At 27.7% G+C, this 24,084-nt stretch overlaps 1 protein-coding gene across 4 annotated transcripts; it reads left to right on the forward strand.

The window, feature by feature from the left end:
• The first annotated feature begins 9,528 nt into the window (after positions 1 to 9,528).
• Positions 9,529 to 23,877, forward strand: LOC137001301 (uncharacterized). 4 transcript variants are annotated; one of them, XM_067359955.1, is made up of 14 exons: positions 9,529 to 12,570; positions 13,238 to 13,390; positions 14,390 to 14,512; positions 15,294 to 15,416; positions 15,509 to 15,607; positions 16,300 to 16,401; positions 16,488 to 16,601; positions 16,697 to 16,789; positions 17,550 to 17,621; positions 18,315 to 18,395; positions 19,029 to 20,951; positions 21,062 to 21,144; positions 21,966 to 22,178; positions 22,455 to 23,877. In XM_067359955.1, exons 1-13 carry the CDS (start codon positions 12,438 to 12,440, stop codon positions 22,056 to 22,058), a joined length of 3,192 nt encoding a protein of 1,063 aa, XP_067216056.1. In that variant the 5' UTR covers positions 9,529 to 12,437; the 3' UTR covers positions 22,059 to 22,178; positions 22,455 to 23,877. The 4 variants fall into 4 exon arrangements, with proteins under 4 accessions (XP_067216056.1, XP_067216057.1, XP_067216058.1 ...); XM_067359956.1 differs by having other exon boundaries at positions 9,529 to 12,537; XM_067359957.1 differs by lacking the exon at positions 16,488 to 16,601.
• The last annotated feature ends 207 nt before the right edge of the window (positions 23,878 to 24,084 follow it).

A 24,084-nucleotide genomic window follows, 5' to 3' on the forward strand; every position in this document is an offset into this window, starting at 1 on the left:
AAGCAAATGTAGCTTTATCAGATAATGATAGAGAAATATCATTTAACGATGTTTCTTTTATTGCCAAAACTATAGGCGGATTTGACGAAAACGGTTTGCGGGAAGAATGGTTGAAATTACATGAAGATTTTACTGAGACAGACAAAATAAATTTTTCTAATTTAAATTTTGATGATATGTGGAAAAAAATTTTACGAAGTAACAACACTATAAAATATCCTAATATGAAATCTTTGGTGAATGCTATTCAAACACTGCCTAATTCTAATGCAGATCCTGAAAGGATGTCTTCAGTTTTATCTGATTTAAAAACCAAAAAACGCAACAAACTTTCGGTCACCAATGTTAACGCTCTTTGTGTTTTAAAATCAGCATTAAAATCGCGTAAGGAAACAGTGCTAAATATGGACATTAATGAGAGGCATTTGTCTTTGATGTCGGCAAAGACACTGTACGCCAGTAGTCCTGGGAAAATAAAAAAAAATATAACGTTACATATTGCAGATGATGGTCCATCAACATCAAAACAATAATAATTACTTTTATCTTGAATTTCAATTTTAAAAAAGTGGTACGATAGGGCTCCAGGCGACGATTCACTTAAAAAAAATCGAACGCGCCTAGTTAGTGGAACCTCAAAGGTGGTGTGGAAGACCACTATTAATAACACTTAAAATTACTAATGAACTAATAATACGCTACACATACTTTAACATGCTAACAAGAGTGCAGAAAATCTTCGATCTATTTGACTGCATTTGTAAGATGTATTTGACTGCATTGTATGTTACCGTTTCTCCACTAATCTCCACAGTACAGTAACTTTTGCTAATATGCAGTAATTTAAAATAAATAGTTAAAAATTTTCCAGGTGTGTAATTTTTCGATAGAGATAAATGTTAAGAAGCAAGCGTGGCTAATCGATTAAGGCGAGTGGCAGGAATATTGAAAATCTTGTATTTGAAAACTGCTTTTGTAACATTTTTTTTCTTTTTCGATATTTGTTTCTAGCACTGTACCATCAAGTGAATCATTAGATAATGTTTTTGGCTAAAAAATATTATTTTATATTTATTAATGTTACGGAGTCAGTATTTTGTTTTTCCTGTTTTATTTCTAATTGTTCTATATCTTCTTCTTCAATGAATTTAACGGCTGCCATTGGACGAGGTTCGACAATTTTAACGTTGATCGCACATACACGTTCTTCGTGCCGCGCTCCCAGAGACGATAAGCTTTCGAGCCTGGTTCATAACCCACAAGTACAAGCTTCTTTGACTTCTTATCGAATTTGCTTCTAAATTGATCTTCGATATGAGCGTACGCATCACTACCATAGATACGTAAAAAGCTGACGTTTGGTTGTTCACCTGTGAACATCTCCCACGGTGTTTTGCCACCAAGTCGATCCAAAGGTATTCGGTTCCGAATAATTGCGGCTGTTCTTCCAGCTTCGGCCCAAAGCGATAAAGATAAGTCTGCTGCAGCCAGCAACGTGCGTCCAGTCTCGACGATTGTTCTGATTTGTCGTTCAGCACGACCGTTTTGTTGTGGTGCACGCGGCGTCGAAAATTCATGAACTATCTTGTTTCTGTTCATAATTCGCTTCATGTCTTTGCTAATAAATTCTCGTGCGTTATCGGACCGAAAACGCTTTATTGTGTGTCCATACGAATTAAAAATTGTAATAACACTTTCGACGGCGTCGACAATTTCAGTGCGATTTTTCATAGGACGAACGATTAGAAATCCAGTGTAGTCGTCTACAAAAACTACCAATACAGTATTTCCACCGAGAGACGAAGTTGACATTGGACCGCAGACATCAAAATGTATCAATTCACCTGGCTGCTTTGCACGAGTGTCCGATTCGTTGAATTGCTTGCGTGTCTGCTTGCCAAAGATGCAGGCTTCACAAAACTTTTCGCTACTACTGATCTTTGCGACGTTCACGTTTTTAACTGTGCCACTAGTAGCCATTTGTTCCAGTTTCTTATAGCTCACGTGACCGAGTCGTTCGTGCCACACCGACAGCGGTTGTACATCATTTTCGGCATGATGAGCTTCATGTTCTGGTAGCACAACTTGTGTGTTCATCGTGTACAAGTTTCGTTCATAACTGTAACCAGTCATGAGTGTCTGGTTTCTTTTGTTAACGATCTTGATTTGATCTTCTTCGATGATTGTTCTGTTGCCATGTTTTGCGCTTGCGCCGATGCTTAATAGATTACGACCTAAGTCCGGAATCCAGAGTACGTCATATAGTGTACCTTCTCGTTCTTTACCGTTTACCGTTGATATAACTCTAATATTACCTTGGCCACCTGCATAAACAATGTTTTTGTTTTCTACAGTTATCGGTACAGACTTGTCGTCAATCGCCTTGAATGTCTCGAACCATTCTCGTCGAAACGTCATATGATTGCTAGCTCCTGAATCAGCTATCCAACAATCTTCGTTCGGGCGTTCGCGCTGAGCCGTAGAGAATGATGCTGTGAATGCATCGTCATGAGACGATCTTTTACCTTGTGATGCGCTGTTAGCTTGCTTCGATTCTCGTTTAGGTTTCTTGCATTGTCGAGCCGTATGTCCTTCTTCATCACAATTGAAGCATTTTCCTTTGAATGTTTTCTTATCTTGCTTAGGCTTTTTGATGTGCTTTGACTTCTTAGCCCACAATGCAACAGATTCATCTTCGCTACTTATCTTGAGCTCACCGAAGCTTTTAGCCAGTTGTTCTTCTTTCATGAGACGAGGCAGCAGATTAGCTAATTTTTGTTCGTTTCTTGGTACTGAATCCCAAGCTGATATTACAGAACAAAAACTTGCTGGTAACGAATGCAGAATCTTCGTAATTATTGTTGTTTCATCTTGTTTATGGCCAACGTCTTCAAGTTGTCGAGCCATCTGTTCAACGTTACTGACGTGTTCCGACACCGTCATTTTATTTGGATCCATCTTATACTCGAAGAATCTTGCTAACAACAAATGCACGCTTGTTTCGTTCTTTTGCTCGTACAGTGCCTCAAACCTCGTTGAGGCACTGATTTCGTTTGAGGTTCTGCAATTTACAATGTGACGTATCTGAGATAGCTCAAGCGACTGAGTCAATGCATACTTAGCTTTCTTATCTGTAGCATCCCAGTTTTCGAAACGTTCTTGTGGTCTGACATCCTTGCCGCTCGCGACATCATATAATCCGTGATATTCGAGGAAGACTGACATCTGGTACTTCCACAGCCCGAAATCTGTTCCATTGAACTTCGTGACGGCAATTTTATCCATGGCTTTCCCTTTTTTGTAAGACAGACAGTTTTTCCTTAACTCAAGTGTGCGTAACTACAATGCACATAACCTATTCACTGGGCGTAGACGCGACCAACTGGGCCCATAACCTATTACGGAAATGGATGTGAATAGGCTTGTATATTAAAAACGTCACCACTCTCTGTAAAACCTTCGAATACACGTTGGTGGTTGACAACGCCCCTTTTTGTGCATGTAAGTATTGGCTTATTCTAATAATAAAAGGAATTCAGTTTCTTACAACCGAAAGTGGTGACGTTTTTAATATACAAGCCTATTCACATCCATTTCCGTAATAATTAACAATAATTGCACATGTTAAATTGCACTTTGTTGCAATATGTATGTTGTAAAATGACTTCATTTTTCTATTTATAATAGCAAATTAGTATTCTTTTTAAAATAATTAGTTATTAGTTTAACATATGCAAATATATTATTAATATACGAAATAATATTTTTTAGCCAAAAAAACATTATTAACTAACTTACACTGTTAGAAACAAATTTGGAAAAAAAAAAAAAAAAAGTTGCGAAAATCAAGTCTCGAATACGGGACTTCGAATCCGCTAGGCACTCGCCTTACTCGATTAAAAGCGCTTGTTTCTGAGCATTAGCCGTCCGCAATGTGTTTACGTCGGCTCGATGGTAGCAAGACAGAGACGTCCGCTCTCTCTCTATAGCCGAACGGCCGAGCGCACACAGACGCGTGACGTAAGCGCTTCTTACTTGTGTTGGGGCACGAGAGCCGCGAGCCCGGTAGTAGATATCGCATCACTGCATAAAGTATTCCTTTCTGCGCATGCGCTTTGTGATGTATGTCCCTACATGCTACACATTCACATATAAACACACATACATAATACAATTAACTAATATCTCGTCCAAAAAACAGAAATCTATTAAAAAAATAATAATATTATTAAATAATATTATTAAGCTAAGTTAATTTAAATGAATCAAGCTTTATAAAATGTGTAGTATGCAAAACATTTTATATAAAAATACTAATGTATAACACTAAAATTGTATATAAGAAATATTATTTTTAATGTTTAATGTTTTTGTATATAAAATATATTATTTTTAATATTTTTATTAAATGATATTATAAAATGATTGATATATGTATATAAAATATTTTAAGGATAAATAAAAAATACACACATTTTACATTTATATTTTATTTTTATATTATTTTAATTAATTACATATAAAAATATAAAATTATTACAAAATAAAAAAATACAGAAACAAATATACAAAATAAAAAACAAAAAGTTCTATTGATCTGGGATTATATTATTTTAATATTAACTGTTTTATTAATTATTCTCTTAAAAATAAGATTTGTTTAGTCAGCTGATGGCGTTTTCGAATTGGTTTTAAAATTTCTTCTTGATAAAATTTTGAATATGAATGCAGCCGTATTGTGATATATTTATTACACACTGCTATTATTAATTGAATTTTATGAGGCATTTCCAGTAAATTTATGTCTTCGCATTGTAAGTTAGGAAATATTTTGTTATTAAAAACAAGTACATTTTTTACTTTATATATCACTTTTTTATCTATTTCTTTTATATTTATTTCACAGAAATAATCTATTATAATATGACATTGTTTTTCAGTTTCCTTGCATATAGAAAAAACTGATGCAGAAGGCTTTACTAATCCACCATTATTGCAGAAATTTAAAAATGTGGAAAATGTTTCTTCATGAGCATAATTATGCTCAGATTCTATATTTCTTAAATTTAAAATACAAGATTTGCAGTTAAGATACTTTAATTTTTTAACAATGTAACCGCTAATATAATAAATTATGTAATCAGTAACAGTATCGTGCTTTTTCAATGATATTTCATGAAAATCATTATTATATTCGTCATCGTTTTCAGATTCTAAATCATTAAACATATTATCCTGTTTCTTTTTTTTCCACATTAAAGGAAATATAGATGTGGCATATTCTGCATCAAATTCAAAACAATTCGAATTTATTGAAGCTTTTATGTCAGTATGTAATAAAATTTGTTTCATTGCATACGTAAATTGTTGGCAAGTAGGATTGTTATTAAAACCGTGTCGCCCACGAATCTTAGAAAATAATATTTCTAAATAATCTTGTGAAAATTTATAACTTAAAATATATTTAAAAGATTCATTATTTTTAAAAATTTCTGTTGAAATATCCAAAATTGACTGAGCAGCAATTGACAAACCATATATAAATGTTTTTCTTGCAGTGCGATGTAGTAATCGACCATCAGATGTTTTTAAAGAAAATAAATATTTTGTTGTATCATTAACAATATGTCTTAAATATTCAATATTTTTCGGAAAAATGGGTGTCTTGAAACCTTTTCCGAAAGGATTTCTAGAATTTAATATATCGAATAAGCGATCTATTGTTCTCAAAAATTTGACTGTTGCAGAACTATCTCGAAAATCTTGAAAGCCTTCAGCTTCTAAAAATTTTATAGCATTAGCAACTGATGAATTCAGAACATGTACAGCATACTTCACTTTCATTTTATTTTGTTTCCAATTTATACATTGTGAAGATAAACGATTTTTTAATTTCAAAGTTAATTGCTTTTGTAAAGCATGTAACTTCACAATATAATCCCATTTAATAGAACCTTCATGAGTTTTAAATTCTTTGTAATCTGCTAACGCATTTCTAGCTAATTTAACCATATGGCATGGATCCAATATGATTTTTACATTTTTATTTTCATTAGAAGGGCATGGAAATGAATTTTTAATTTGTCTATAATCTTCAGCAAATATTTCTGCTCCAAGCTTATTTATTGCGCTACAATTGCATGTATCACCATCGAATGTTAAACTGTGTACACGTAAATTATATTTGCAACAGAGAATTAACGCATTTTTTATTAATTGACACAGCATTGTCGAAGATGTTTTATTTACCAAAAAATATGCAATCGGCCATTTCCATGCTCCTTTTAACGATACTAATAAGAATACTAAAGCTTCCCTTGCTTCTACATCATCATTTTCTATAGATACAGCATTACCGTAATCACAAAATCCTATGTACTTGTGTTTCTCTCCACTCCATGTGATTTGTTGCTTAATTGCCATTGCATCTAATATAAGGCAACAATCCTTTTCTTTTTCATCTAATTCGTTGAGAGTTTGTAATATTTTCAATTGAAATCCAGGTCCTATATTTATATTAGACATCTAATTTCGCATAGATGATGGATGTGGCAATTTGAAAATTGTTCTAAAAAATCAGTTTTATGAGAAATACTATTTTCATAACAATAATATTAAATATATTTTTTATATTTGCACATTTGATGATAGGTATAATAATAGATAAAGTCGTAAATAATGTATAACAAAAATAGCATTGCACATTGCAAGTAATGTAAGAAAAAAACAGATTTTGCAGACAGACAAATTTAGTAATAGGGCACAGAGATATAATTAATAAGTGACAAATTGTTGCTGAAGTATTAATAAATTACTAATAAATATTTTAAAAGGAAAAGGATATATTATAGTTTATATAAACATCCCAGCAAACGAGAATAGATTAAAAGTAAAAATTTTCAATCTTTCTGAATTCCTTTTCTTGGTTAAAAATTTTTACTTTTAATCCATTCTTGTTTGCTGGGATATAAGCAGTTATAATTGAACAGCTTTATAAGCACATGTTCTATTAATAGTCATGCAATACATTATATTTATTCAATTATAAGTCCAACATATCCTAGGTAGGACATAATCATTTCATATACATTCCCTAAACATTGGTATATAAAATGAACATGTGTTACCTATGATTTTTTTGTTAAAGTTAATAATAATAAATAAATGTTCAAACATAAAACATGCAATGCAAATATATGCAGTAATGAATCAGGTCATACATTAATAAGTATACTTAGTTAATATTTTTCTACTATTAATTTATATATATATATATATATATATATATATATATATATATATATATATATATGTCAATCGGCTACTCTGACGACAATTTTACATAAGAATTGGCTACTTTGACGACTTCTGGCTACTGTGACGACCGTCGTCGAAATTTTATCGATCAATCGTATACCTTGACGACTGTCGTCATAATAACTATATCAATTAATCGATCATTTTGGCGACACTGTATAGATTGACGACATTAAATCAGCGATTTCGATGACAGTAAACGAAAATTGTATAAATATATATATATAGCTTGGAATTTATTATTTTTAGTTTTATTGTAAATATAAACTGATTATGTAAAAATTTCAATTCGATACAGGGCAATAAAAGAATATATAATTATGATTATAATGATAATATAATCGAATAATTTTATGAACAAGAAATTGAAATTGAAAGCAAGAAAACAGCTATATAATGTATAAATATAAAATATGTATAAAACACAATTTCGAAATATAACTACAAAATTTCTAACTTATTTTGACTAACTTACAAAAACATTCATGCTTACATGGAAATGTTTTCTCCAATAAATAATACTTAACGAGAAATACCTCATACTGCACAACAAGATTGCAGAAACATTGTGACAACGTTTCATTGCAATATTGCAACATTGTATAAATGTGAAATATTGTTACAAGATTGCTGCAAGGTTGCAGCAACGGTAAAATGTCCGCTTTCAGAAATATTACTAAATAACAATGTATCAATATTGCAATAAAATATGTATGCAACATTATTTCGGAAATGTGCGGTCAGACTGGATCTTTTATGCTTAACATTTTTCATGTGAACTTATGTACATTTTTCACTTAGCAAGCTATGCGCCGGTATTTTTGATTTTGAAACTTAGTCTCAAGATCAACAAAGTAAAGCCTATCTCAGATATTAAAGCCTATTATTGAGATTGAAGATTAAAGATTGAAATTTCATTAATCAGAACAAAAAAATTTAGCTCCTTTCATTCCGATCAAATTTCAATCTTTAATCTTCAATTTTCAAAGCGTAGTTTGATACAGACATAGTGGCACGTAAATTGCTAAGTGAAAAATGTACACAAATTAACATGAAAAATATTATTAGACATAAAAGATCCAATGTGACCGTATAGTGATAAATTTTCTATTTATTTGATTATTATCATTTAGTTTAAAGGTAATAAAAATATAGATATACAGGGTGAGTCATTTTAAGTGACGCACTGAAATTTCTCAAAAATTATAGGAGATACAGAAAAATGGTTCAGACAAAAGTTGTTCAGGACAATGGAGGTCACCTATTTGTGCTAGTGACTTTGACCTTGAAGTCAATTTTCAAGGTCATTTGAAGGTCAGAGTTATTTTTTAAAATGAAAACCCCTATTTTTGATTCCAAAATCTAATAGCTGGTGTCAAGAGCTTTTCAAAACACTATAATGAAGTTATTTTTCATTAAGTACTTTTCGAGTTATGAGGCTTGTAAATTACAGTATTTTGACATAAAATACAAAATATCTTGTAAAACATTCAATTTTTGGGAATCTTACCTTAATACTTTTATGCATAAAATAATGAGACGAATCAATTGATATAAAGAAAACACATTGGTTTTAAAAAAAGTATGCAGTTGCATGTTGCAAATTACATATTTTTTCTTGAAAGCAACTATGTGTTTTCTTTATACCAATTGATTCGTCTCATTATTTTATGCATAAAAGTATTAAGGTAACATTCTCAAAAACTTGTTTTACAAGATATTTTATATTTTATGTCAAAATACTGTAATTTACAAGCCTCATAACTCGAAAAGTACTTAATGAAAAATAACTTCATTATAGTGTTTTGAAAAGCTCTTGGCACCAGCTATTAGATTTTGGAATCAAAAATAGGGGTTTCCATTTAAAAAAATAACTGACCTTCAAATGACCTTGAAAATTGACTTCAAGGTCAAAGTCACTAGCACAAATAGGTGACCCCCATTGTCCTGAACAACTTTTGTCTGAACCATTTTTCTGTATCTCCTATAATTTTTGAGAAATTTCAGTGCGTCACTTAAAATGACTCACCCTGTATATTATATAATATAAATAAATATTTATTTTATTAATAATATTGCATTATATTAAAAATAATATTAAATAATGTTAAATAATATTTGATTAAAAATAATGCATTATTAACATTTTTTTCTATACTACTTATTATATTTCAAGCAATAAAAGAACATAATAGGGCATTGTTTTTACAATATTTTTAAAATGTTGCTGTAATATTGTTTGAATGATATTGCAAATTCATATCCGTATAATATATCTGCAACGTTGCACTGCAATGTACAATATTATAACATTGCTGCAATGTTGCTGCAAGCTTGTATGCTGTATGGGACATGTCACTATATATCAAAGCAGAATATGTGAGAAATGTGTGATTTAACATATGACGTTATTTTAACGACAAAATGATATATCGCTTGATTAACAAAAACTATTTTATATAAATCAATTAGTAAATATACGCATATAAAATTAACTTATACTTAAATACGCAATTCTCGATAAGAATATTAATTGTTAAAAAAATCATCAAAATTAGAAATTTTTTAAACTTCAAAATTCTCGTTACTTTATTATTATATCTAACTTTCTGTCGAAATTACAGTAGCCTACAATAGCGTTCGTTTAGTACAGCGACACTTTATATGGAACGACTATTTTATAACGACACTTCTAGTTTCAGTGAAAGTATTATTTTATATGAATCAATTATTATTAAAAACATGTATGTGATATTTACTTGCGCTCAAATACATATTAATATTAATGAATAATATAAGAATATTAATTCTTAAAAAATCATCAAAATCGAAGCACTTAAAGTTTCAAGATTCTCATAAGTTACGAGAAACCATGAAGCATAATATAAACAGTTAATTACAACTTAGTACTTATTATTTTACTTAGCAATAAACAAGGTTAAACTACAAGTAAGGCGATCCTGGAGCCGTCTGTTTTACCGATTTCTTTAAATGCAATTTTATTTCTTTTTAGCTGTTTAGAATAAAAAATTCTTTTCTGTAATTAAAATACATATGCTAATGCATCGATGACGACTCAATTTGATCGGATTTTTTATTCCATTTAGCCAAAAAATAGAATAACTTTTGTCTGAACCATTTTTCTGTATCTCCTATAATTATTAAAAATAGAAGGTAAAACACATCGGATTTATTTTCAGCCACTGTAAAGCGTATCTACAAAAATGTTGTTAAAAAAAGTTGTTTTATATAAAGTGTCGTCATACTATCCAAACGCTCTGAATTCTCAGTAACGTATTTATCTGAAATATCCGACATTATTTAACATTCATAAATATAAAATAGAAATTATTAGAAAAAATATAGAAATTTTCTATGTAATATAACAAGTGATTTCATAAAAAAGTATAAGATTCATATTATATGCTGAATGTGTAACATTAAAAATTTATATAACTATCATGCAAGCGCCCTGTATTGCTATAGAGGTTGATTACGTCAGACTGTGATGTCACAAAATTTCCTATCGTCTACTTTCATACATATATATGAAGATTCAACAGCAAGAAATTCTACAAATACCATTTTTGTAATAGAGAAAAAATTTGTTGATTAAAAAAGCAATCATTTAAAATACAGTCATTTATTTCAAAAGTATGCTCAATTTCTACTTCGCATTGCAAAAGAATTGCGAATTAAAGATTACAATTTAATTAATCAGAACGAAAATAATCATTAAAATTATATGATTATTGAATTTTAATCTCAGTTCGCAATTCCATAATTTGACACGAGTTTTAGTTCGTATTTGATTTTAATTGGTTTATTTGGTCTATTGGTCTATCATTATTATTTATGAAATATAGTTGTTTATTTGGAAAGTGATGTAAATTCAATTCTGAAAGAAATAGCAAATTTGGTTTCTTTCAACAAAATTTGAACTTGTCCTTAAAAAGAATTAATATAGATAATTAATTACTACAGCAAAAAAGAATTAAAAATTAAAAATTCTTTAAATGATTATAATTGTAAGCATACAAGCGTCATAATTATATTTACATTTATTACAGAAAAGAATATCTCAACATTTACAACAAGATGTATTGTATATATTCATTCAAATATAAAATTCTCTTTTCTGTCTCGGCACTCACCATTAGGGCTATTCTACAATAAGCCGTAAATCGTATAGTCATAAGAAATTGACCAATTACAGACAAATCACATAAGAATTCATCGACTGTGATTGCTCAATTTCTTATGACTTTACGACTCACGGCTTATTGTAGAAAGCCTATTAGTCTTAAGAAATGATAATCACAGTCGATTATTCTTCTGTGATTTGTCTGTGATTGATCAATTTTTTAAGATTAAGACTAAGATTAAGATTAATACCGAAGCATAAATTAGTCATCAAACTGTGTGATAATGTATAAAGATATGTTTGTTTTTAGCTAAGATAGTACACTGCCCGTCAATGATTCGCTGGGTAGTGCAGTAGCCCTAACTTATTAGTCTAAGCCTAGATCTACAATAAGTATAGCCGTAAGAAATTGATCACTCACAAAACATAAAAGAATAATCGACTATGATTGGTCAATTTCTTACGCCTTAAAGCTTATTACATCTATTGTAAATTTAGGCCTATGGCGAATTCCCACTGAGCGCGTCACGCATCTTGTTCTATTTTATTCCATTCCATTACCATGCAATAAAATGAGATGCTTTAATTGGTTAATTTGTGACGCTGACGGATGACGCGACGCGTGACATATACGCTCAGAACATATTTGTCAGTAGGAATTCGCCATTAGGTCGATAAGTTAGAGGTTAGAGCTACTGTACGACCCAGCGAATCATAGACGGGCATTATACGTGAAAAACAGAGACGATGATACCTTATAGATACTATCTCTCTCGACATCAAGATTATCAGGCAGAAACAAAGGCAACGTTCGTATTAAACAGTAACCTAGCAATAAACAAACTAACTTAGCAACGATTATTTTTTGTATAATCGGCTATGAAACATGTAGAAACGTGTACGTTCGCGCTTTAACCACATTCAACCATGCTATAAATATTATCCAAAGAGTTGTATTGAAAATAGAAATTCTAATATGTACGCCTTAGTAAAATTTCATGATGGTATTTATCACGTGTGCAAATCAAATCTTATTACTTGTAAAGGCGTTACAAAAGCTACATACAGTGATAGACGTAAGTACCCAGCAAATATTATAGCGAAAAATGGTAAGTTGGAATTTTTTTATATTTTATAATGTATATTTTATATACGTTTTCAATGTTATTATTATATGTAAGTAATATCAATCACCATTATACGGTGGATATCAATGTTTTCTAAACTGAAATTGCACGCATATCAAAATATATTAGCACATGCATGAAAATGATATAGAGAAATGATGTAGCGAAAAAGCAAGAGCTGAGTATGCTCTGATATGTGCGTACAATTTTAGATAAAAAGGCATTAGTCTCATTGTGTTACTTGGTAATTATATTATTTATAAAGAAAATACAGAATTTTACAATGTATATAATAGCAAATTTCTCTAAATCCAATATTCATATTTTTTCATTATTGTACGAATAATCATAATTTTAATGTCTAATTATTTTTCTATTTGTTTTCATTCCAAAAAGTATAAATATCAATTCAATTCTTTAACGATGGTTTAAGAATGACTAATTAATTGCAATTGATTAATTAAAAGATTTTTACTTATAGTAGAGAGAGAGAGAGCTTCATCAAAGCTTTATTTGTTTTAATATAAAAGTCACATGTAATATTATTTTAGTTTGAAGAAAAAACTTTATAAATATGACATATTGAATTAAAAAACTGAATTATTATTATTAAATAGATTACTATTGAATATCTTTTTTATCATTACAGATAACAAAGCTATATTACACGAAATAAAACAGAATATATTTGCAAATAAACCACGTGTGTTTTGTAAAAAAATTTATTTCCAAAGTAGAAAGAGAAATACAAAATACAAAAATTATGATTATGAAAGGACTACGAATACCTGCGTATTCAAAGGTAAGTACAATATTATTAATTATTGCATTAATTATTTGACTTTTTTTCATAAGCATTAATGTAATGTAATATTTATTTACTTTAAAAATCATTACTTCTGATACATTTAATTAATATCATCAATTATTTAATATGTCAATAGTAATATACTTTTTTTCTTATGTTAGATATTAACACAACGACTTTTATGAATACATGAATACAATGAATACAAAAACGTTTCTACTGTACATGCTAAAATGTAATGCATATTTCTTTTTTATTTTTGTATTAGATATTAACATTTTCTAAATTCAGAGAAATTTTAGCAATTATACACTTTTTAACAATATATTCATGTTTGAGTATTCATAAAAAACTGAGAATAATGTTTCGCAATGTTCTTTTTTTAAATATATGTTTGTTTTGTATTATAAAGATTACTTAATAATGCTAACTTTCAAATTATTTTTTAATAATAATCTGTAAATTATTATCATTTTCTCAAATAAAGAAAACGACAAATCGGAAACAGAAATTAAGACCTACAATTATAAAGACACTAATGTCTTAATATCTTTTGGTACGATTAATTAATATTATTATCTATATTATCAGTATATTATCAATATATTATTATCCATTATAACTTTATTCAATATTTCATGATATGGATGAGATGCATATAGGCCGGTATTCATAGTCGATTCTAATATTTAAGACCGTTTTAAGTACAGTCTTAAAATGTGACAGAGCCCTATTAGCGTCTTAAAACATTACTTAAGACGATCTTAAAATAAGAACGGACTATGAATACCGATCATAATATACTTTTTTTTCAAATACAGTCATTATGAATGCATAACCAAATAAAACGCATGATTGAAAGTTTTTTTTATCACAAATTTTGTAGGTGTATCAAAAAGTTTATATCAATCTCTTTAAGTATGTTTCTATAAATGCTAGAATGTATATTTTTCTTTTTTCCAATTAATAAATCAATCATCGACGAAAATAAAGGAAACGACGAACTGGAAACATCAGATATCCCAGTGATCATTGAAAAAAATAGAAACAATTGTTCAACTGAAACTGAAAGCAAGGAGAGTGGTATTGAAATGTTTGATGTTCCAATGCATAACAGTGAGTGTTCAAAATATTTTCATCTATTCCATGTATTAAAGATTGGCATAAATGCATTAACACATTTAGCAAATTTAGAGTAGTTAGAAATTTTGGCAATAATCCACTTCCTAATTACACATATATATGTTTGACTTAATAATTTGTAAGAATAAAAATAATATTCTATAAAAGTTTTGTAAAATATTCTGTAAATATTTTGTAAAACTTTTTTTCTAATATAATTTCTTTCATACTAGTTTCTATACTAGTTTTTCATGATAAATGTTACTTTTCAAGGCTAAATTTTAAAATTATTTTTTAAAGTAATATTGTAATTATTGAATAAAGTAATATTTTAAAGTAAAATTATTTTTTAAAGTAATATCATGTTAAAGAGTTTATTCATTGTTTCATGACATATACGAGATAATATAATATAACAAATTTCGACAGTCACTTTCTAAAGACATATTCACATGTTTCATTATTTATAATTTGTAAAAATAAGACTAATATTCCGTAAAAGTTTTTTCTTTTTAATATACATATATATGTGTTTCGCATGAATGTTCACTAATACTAAATTTAATTTTTTTTTAAATAATATTTAAGTTATTATTGTTTTCTCCAATAAATAACAGTAATTAATACATATTAAAACAAAACGCATATAACTGAAACTTAATCATAAATAATTTTGTAAGAGCGTATTAAAAAATTTATGCCAGTCTCTCTAAGTACATTTCTATTACGAAAGCTAGAATATAATGCACATTTTCTTTTTTGCTATTACATTAAGATATAGATAAACCAACCATAACAGTCACTGATGAAAGTAGAAGGTATGACAGACCAGAAACAGCAGAAATAGAAATTAAGGATTGTGATTATCTAGACACCAGTAATGTTCCAACATCTTCTAGTACGATTAATTAATATATTTTATCCATTACAATTTTATTCAATATTTCATGATATGAATGAAATACATAATATACTTTTTTTCTACATCAGATATCAACGCAGTAATCATCGAAAATGGAAATAGTTGTCCAACTGAGATTCAAAGCAAAGATAGTAATATAGAAACGTTTGATGTTCCAATACATAACAGTGAGTATTCAAAATATATATTTCCATGTTTTCTATATATTAGGCTGCATTAACATTTACTAAATTTAGAATTATTAAAAACTTGGCAATCATAAACCAGTAGTCATATATATAGTCGGTTCTTATATATAAGATTTTCTTAAGTATAATCTTAAAACATAAATCAATCATATACAATTTTTATAATTTTATTAAAATTATAATAATACTAATCTTTCAAACAACACTGAGCCAGTGCTGGTAGCTCTGGCAACCAGTATTGGACCGTTCGTAAGATCAACACTGGATCAGTGCAGGCTAACTACACTGAACCAGTATCGTTTATCAGTATTGGGACAAACTTATCATCCGACGCTGCGCCAAAACTGAGCCAGTAGTGTTGCCAGTACTGCAATTCAGGCAATCATTACTGGTCCAGTATTGGGCCGATTGCAAAATCCTATATGGGTAAGGACGGAGCGGCAACAGAAAAGAAAGATTGCTATTATCAGGAGAGCACTGATCTTCGAGCATCTTCTAGTATAATTAACGAAAATAAGAGTAACGATAGACTAGAAACAGAAAAAAACTGTTCTTATAAAAAAACCATTGATCTTCCTACATCTGGTATATTTAACTAATTATAGATTATATCTGCAATTACTATTTGATTATATGAACAAAGTACTAATATATCTTTTTTCTTATATCAGATATTAATACAATTTTGAATAAAAATGAGAACGTATGTCACAGTGAAATACAAAATATAGACTGTAATATTAATGGAATTTCAGATGTGCTTTTACCTTGTGGTTAGTATTTTTAATATTATGAATTATCTATAATCTATTTTATAAGTTTTAAAGAAAGATAATATATTTTTCAATTTTAATATTAGATTTGGTTAGTAAATCAATTAGTAAATCAGTAAGCATCGATAAAGACATAAGCAATGAAAGAACTGATAAATTCAATGAAGTCTGGCAAGATGTTGAAATTTTATTATCTTGTGGTAAATTTATTTTCATATTTTTCATAATACTAGTTACTTCTGAAAATTATTTTGATGATAACTACTGATTACATCATTATAATTGTTTTTGTTAGAACCTTTGTCAGAACCTGCAAGTATACAGACATGTAATGCAGTTGAAAATAATCTGGAAATTGACAATATTAACATGGACGTCTCATTAACAGGTATGTTTCTTATTTTCTAGTTTGGGAAGTAACATGTTATTGTAACGTGTTATTGTTACTTTATTCTTTCTGAAACAGTAACATACTTATATTTTTTTTAGTAACAACGAATTTAACATTTTCTTTTATTGTTACTTTTTACATTTTGAACCTATTTCTGATGTATTGTTTATGTATTTAATCTTTAATTAGTATATTATTTTTTATATTTAAAATATCTTAAGTATAAAGATAATCATAAATCAATCATATATTAGTGTAGTTCTATGATACATTAGCTGCATATTTTAAAAACAAACTGTCTTTACTTTAAATTAAAAATTCACATTAAAATTTTTGAACATAAGATCAACAGTGCAAAAACGTATAAATTTTGCTATATTTATAAGTTTAATGAATCAACAATTTTTATTTGCATTTTAAGCATTTTAAAATATTTCTCTTTAAATTTGTGTGGTATTTTGAAATTAAGATTATATTGCTTTTAATAATATTTGAACAAAAACATTTAAAAAATAAATTTTTAAATTTGATATTGGTTTAACATTTAAAAAATAACGATGACAAATTAAAAGTAACTTTTAAAAAGTAACTTTCCCAATTTTGATTGTATTATAATTGAATATGTTGAATATTACAAAAAAAAATTAATGAAGCTTAATATTTCTTATGCAGTAAGTAATACCTGAATTCATTATCACTTGCTGTTATGCATTATTAAATAAGCTTATTTGTTTTCATTCTATTTTTTTGTTTACAGATTTACTTAACATATCTCCATCTACATTTATTTTAGATGATTGTGTTAGAAGAATATCTTTTAATACTACTGGTATGTAAAAGTTAATTATATTTAATATTTTTGAGGAATTTGTAAAATAGTAGAATCAGTCATTTATAGGATTTAAAACTAAATATTTCAAAAACTATATTAATATCAAAATAAAACAGAATGGAAGTTATTTTTTAATATAGTTCAAATTGAGATTTTACATTACTCTTACAATATATCTTTCGCGTATTTTCTTGTAAATGTAAAATTAAAATTAACAATGTGACCACCTAGTTATTAATCACTATTTTCATGTAGTTATAATTTTGATTGCTAAGATTAGGAATGTTTAGATGTAAAAACACATGAATATTATTATAGGAGCTAGATACAAAATATAGTAAATGATCCTGACATCCTTTTTGAAGTATTAAATTTGTTACAATGGACATCATAAACAATATATATTTTTTGCAATAATATATGAAAATTTATGTTATAACAATTGTCTTTATTATCTATATTGAAAAGTAAAAACCTGAGTATGATATTTCGATAATAATAAAATGTTTTCCTAACTTTAAATTGCTAATATTATATATGAGATATCACAGATTGTTTGCAAGTTTCTAAGCAGTTTTTATTATTAAAATATATCATATTTTATAATTAACTTTTTAATTTTAAGTATTTAATTTTGATTTTAATTTTATAACAAATTATACGTATATTTTTAAAAATTTATATTTGTAGATGATACGTGTAATTCTATTACATGTCAAAATGTGAGTCAAATAGGAAATGAAGCAAATGTCCAAATATCATCAACACTTGGTATGTAAATTGTAAAAGCTCTTTTTGATTATTTTTGTAAATTTATTAAGATTCTTGGTCCTTTATTATAGATTTTAGCTTTATGATAAAAAAAGAGAAAATTTTATGAAGAATTCTTATAAGATAGTTCAAATAAAAAGATATATTTATAAGATAAGATTAATTTAGACTTTATAAAATACTCAGAAAACTTTTTTCTTCTGTTTTGATAAATATCAATAAAATTAATGTGATATATCTAATTAAAAACCAAATAACACACAACTTTATATCTGTTTGTTATATTTAGTACAGTTCAAAAAAGTTATTAAGCAAAAGAAAAATTTTCGGAAATATAAATTATTTTTCAATTATGTGATTTTTTAATGTGATTTTTAATTTTATAGCTTATTATCGATTTATTATTACAGTTATTGATTACTAAAGCAAAAAGAAAGTTTTTTTTCTATACTTTATTAAGTTATTTAATTAATTACAAATATCATTGTATATATATTTTTATTTCAAGATATATTTTGCAAGAATTTTGAACATGAATTTTTTCGCTTTTGATGTCATGAGTTGAGATAACTAAGGTAATGAACGAAATGAATTAAACCCAATACTTACCTAATCTACATCTTTTTTTTACAGACGTTGAAAATGGTAAAGAAAGTAGTGAATCAGAATATGTACCATCAGAAGATGAACATTTATCGGATAATGAACTGCCACAAAAACGCAAATCAAGCTTAAACACAACTGTAACTTCAATGTCAAGTTTAGATGCCTCGCAAATTAATGGTAATGGATGCAACGATGAAAATATGTATGTAGAGACTTCTAATGCAAGATCTCCTAAAAAAAACTATTGTATATTTTGTTCAAAATTGCAAACACAACTTGCACGACATCTAGAAAAAGTACATCGTAATGAATTGGATGTAAAAAGGTTTACGGCTTTACCCAAAAATAACACAGAAAGGAAAAAAATTATAGAAATTTTACGAAAAAATGGCAATTTTAAATTTAATACAAATTCGACATTGAATAATGGACAACTTATAGTATCTAGACGTCCCAATGAAAAATATAACAAGCTCGCCAGAGATTTTATTGCTTGCTCAAAATGTAAAGGTTTCTTTGCAAAAAGTACAATACGTCATCATTCTCGAACCTGCTTTGGAAAAGATTTTCGGAAGAATAAATGTATTATGATAATGGGTAGAAAAATTATGTGCAGGTTACATTCTTCGGCAAATGAAACTTTGAAGAAAATGGTATTTCCAGTCATGCGTGAAGACGAGATTACACGCATTATAAGATATGATGAATTATTGATTTTATTTGGAAATAAACTCTGCATTAAATACAAATCTCAACATCATCATGACATGATACGTGCAAGATTGCGTCTTCTTGGCCGCTTCCTTTTGGCATTAAAAAGTATAAATAAAAATATAAAAAACTTTGAATCGCTATATCGTCCAGCAGTATATGATGACTGTATCCATGCGATAAATATAGTTGCAAGATATAATGATGAAGAAAAAATATATGAAGCTCCTGCAGTGGCGGCAAACTTATCCACTTTAATTAAACACATTGGAAATCTTCTTATCGCAGAATGTATAAAGAGGGAAGATTCAGAAAAAAAGAAACTAGTTAAAGACTTCTTAAAGTTATTAGTTGTTGATATTGGGACAAGTGTAAATAAGACTGTTATGGAAACACAATCAGCTCAGAAAAGACGTAAAAAAGTTATTCTACCATCATTGGAAGATATCAAAATATTATATAAATATTTGGAAAAAAAGCGAATTGAAGCTTTTACAACACTACAACAATCCTTTTCTTATCATAGTTGGCTTTCTTTAGCAGAAGCTACACTAATATCTGTACTTGTATTTAATAGACGACGGTCGGGAGAAATGGAGCGAATTCTTATTGAAGATTTCCAAAGTTACGAAAAACTACATGAAAACGTAAATACCGACATTTATACATTATTATCAAAAAAAAATAAAAAAATTGCGGAAAAATATATTCGATTCTGTATTAGGGGCAAATTGGGCCGTGGAGTGCCCGTTTTATTAACAAAGCAGTTATTTGAAAGTATTAATTTAATTTTAAAATTTCGCAAAGAAGCTGAAATACCTAAAACAAATCCTTACGTATTTGCATTACCTGGCTATAATAAAAAAAGATTTAGACATCTTAAAGCCTGCATTTTATTACGAAAATTTGCAGAAGAATGTAATGCAAGTCAGTCTACTACTTTGCGTGCTACAGAATTGCGGAAGCATGTGGCAACATACTGTATTCAATTAAATCTTGATGAGATTGATGTATCTGATCTTGCTACATTTATGGGTCATTCTGAGAAAATACATAAGGATCATTATAGACAACCATTGGCAAGCAGAGATATATTAAAAGTTTCACAATATTTGGAAGCAGTTCAAGGAAATAAAAATATTTCAGATGACGAAACTTCAACAAATAACAGTTCCGAAAGTGATGAAGAAGCAAAACAGAACAACTTTAATAGCTCAAATAAAGAAAATATACATTCAGGTAATAACATTTTACATTTGTATTTCTTATGCATAATATTCTATTTCTATACAATATATATACATATATATATATAATTCCTTTCAAATATTCACAAACATTTATTTCAGACACAAATTTATATGACTTACCTGATGATATAATACATAATCAACAAAGGAATAGCGATGGAAAAAAAAACAAAAACGTTCAAGTGAGTATTTTACATTAAATATGTGAAATTTTAATGTTGTATGTTTTATTTTTCTAAGAATTGTTTAAAAATGTTTGCAGAGTCTTGTATCTTATATATACAGGGTGATTCAAAATAACCTGATGTCCTTGCAATGCCATATTCTTGAGCGAATTCTGAGACAATTTTTCCTTTTACAAAATTTTGTCCGAAGCTTAGTTTTCGAGTTATAATTGAAAATAGTTTGCTACTTACGAGTCCGATAGTTATAATTGAAAATAGATAGCAACTTACGAGTTCGGTACAACGGACAGACAGAGACGGTGTAATGCGTCATGAGACGATAGTAAACACTTGACAGTCTCATTATACGTTGCGCGTCCCTACCTGCCTGTTGTACCGAACTCGTAAGTTGCTATCTATTTTCAATTATAACTCGAAAACTAAGCTTCGGACAAAATTTTGTAAAAGGAAAAATCGTCTCAGAATTCGCTTAAGAATATGGCATTGCAAGGACATCAGGTTATTTTGAATCACCCTGTATATATATATATATATATATATATCATAGAGATTATATAAAAGTTATGAGTTATAAGAGTTACAAGTTATAAGAAATTATGGCACAAAAGTGTTTGTAAATCTCATGTACCTATTTTAGTATAATGTTTAACAACATTTCTTTTTAAATTTAATTTTCAGTATACTTTTTATTTTATTTTTAGTATAATTTTTTCTTTTAACATTTCATTTTTTTCTCAAATTTATATATCATGATTATTATTATATATTATTTATACGTATATAAGTATCACTTTAACAATACTGGTTTTTTTTACTAGCATCGCCATATGGAAAAACTAAAAGAATTCGTTGGTCTCAGAAAGAACAAGAAACAGCACTTCATGCATTTGCTAAACATATGGAAAATTTAACATTACCCTCTTTGAGAGAAATACAAGAAGTAAAGAAACAGTACACTTCTCTTGCACAACGTACATCCCCACAAATAAAAACGTGGATACATAATAAACAAAAAGCTTTTCGTAAACAATGTGAGTATGTATTATGTTAATACTTAAAAACATTTTTAAAATAGAAAATTAATTATTGTTACACTATTAATGTGACAAAAGTAAATGCAATTAGTAAATTATATGCAGTTTTACTAATATATAATTAACTAATTTATGCAATTAGTAAATTATATATTATGTTATTTTCATAGTTATTTGCTAATTATTAGAGCAAGGAAAAGTATATCGGTATATTTTACAAACATACTCAATTGATTGTAAGTATTATTTTATGAATATATCTTTTTGTTTCAGGAATTTTAATATCTTTCTCAAACTTTTGATGTTCTTCTGATGTCACAGACCTTCTTGCTTTTGATGTCTGTCATATACTTATTCGCTTTTCTTAAGTTAAGACTGCATCAGTGAACAAAAGTATACCTATCAATAATAAGTTTATTTGACTTCAAGTTGGAGTTTTGAAATTTCATGAATATTTCTAGCGATATTAAAAAGATACGTATATTTTAAGTTTTATTCTATTAAGTATCTTTCAACTAAAGAAACTTTAAGATATATATGGATGTGCAATGACAAATGCAATATCTGTAATGTTATTTAATTTTGATTATAATTATGTAATTTTAAGTTTATGTCTGTCTATAAGTATATCTATATATTGCTGCTATACGTTAAAAAGGATGAAGATACTTAAATGATAATTGCTAGAGAGTGTAAACATTTTATAGTATTTTTACATACTTTTTAAGTCATTACTTTAAAGAAGTGCCTTTATTTAAAAACTAAAATAAGAGTGATAAAAAGCAATACTGTCTTATACTTTATATAATCAGCTATTTTAAAGCATAAAAGTTGTTTAATTTTGATTTTAGTTTATTATTCAAAACTATAGAATTATTCAAATTTACTATAGAATAACAAATAAATGCAAAGTTTCTTTACTAGCATTTGATAAAAAGTACAAATATCTAAGAGATTATATCTTTAATTTAAAGAAAACATGGTAACTATAGTACATTATTCTTGTGATATACTAAGTAAAATATGTCAAGTATAAATTTATACTGATAGAATGTGATATTTCATGTATTACAATAATTTTCACTCATATGTAGGAATATAATAATTTAAGTTCAATTTGTGATTAGATTTATTTGCATACGAGGATATTGTATCTATCTATGTATGAATGTAATCTTTTGAACTTATGAATGTAATCTTTTGTAACTTTGATGTTTATGTATTACTTTTATATTATAAGCAGTTATTCTACATTATAAGCAGTTATGTTCTATGTCTATTTAAGTCTTGTGTCTAAACAATGCTATTAATCGTTCAGATAAGGAAAGAATTGACAAATCGCATTTTAACTATTCAGACTAATGTGATTGAACAATTGTTTTCCATTCAAAATCTTGGAGCGATTTCTAATATTGCAGATACAAGGTTTTAGATATAATACTTGCCTGATAGAAAATGATTTTATATTGCATAATTTATGAAATTTCTTATGTAATTGATGTTCTTTATTTTTCTTATATATATATTTTACACTTTGTAAACATTACACTTATTTTTCTTTATTTCTTTATTAATTTGTTTTCTATCTAAACATATAAAACAGAAAAAAAGATTACATTCAAAATGTTATAAAAGAAAATAAATATTCTAAAATTATACTTATCTGAATAAAGAAATTAAGATTTAAAAAATCAAACAGATTTGGTTTGTGCTTATAACTTTATGAGTAACATTGAGGAAATCAAATAGATTCGTTCCATAAGATAAAACCTTAGGATAAGTAATATTCCAATTAGTAAATTCTTTAAATTTGAAGACCGGTATTCATAGTCCATGTCTTATTCCTAGTGAAAATATTTTCACATAATATTTTTCAAGAAATGTTTTTAATTTATAAAGAACT

The sequence above is a fragment of the Linepithema humile genome, chromosome 7 (genome assembly GCF_040581485.1).
Source record: "Linepithema humile isolate Giens D197 chromosome 7, Lhum_UNIL_v1.0, whole genome shotgun sequence".
Lineage (NCBI taxonomy): Eukaryota > Metazoa > Arthropoda > Insecta > Hymenoptera > Formicidae > Linepithema > Linepithema humile.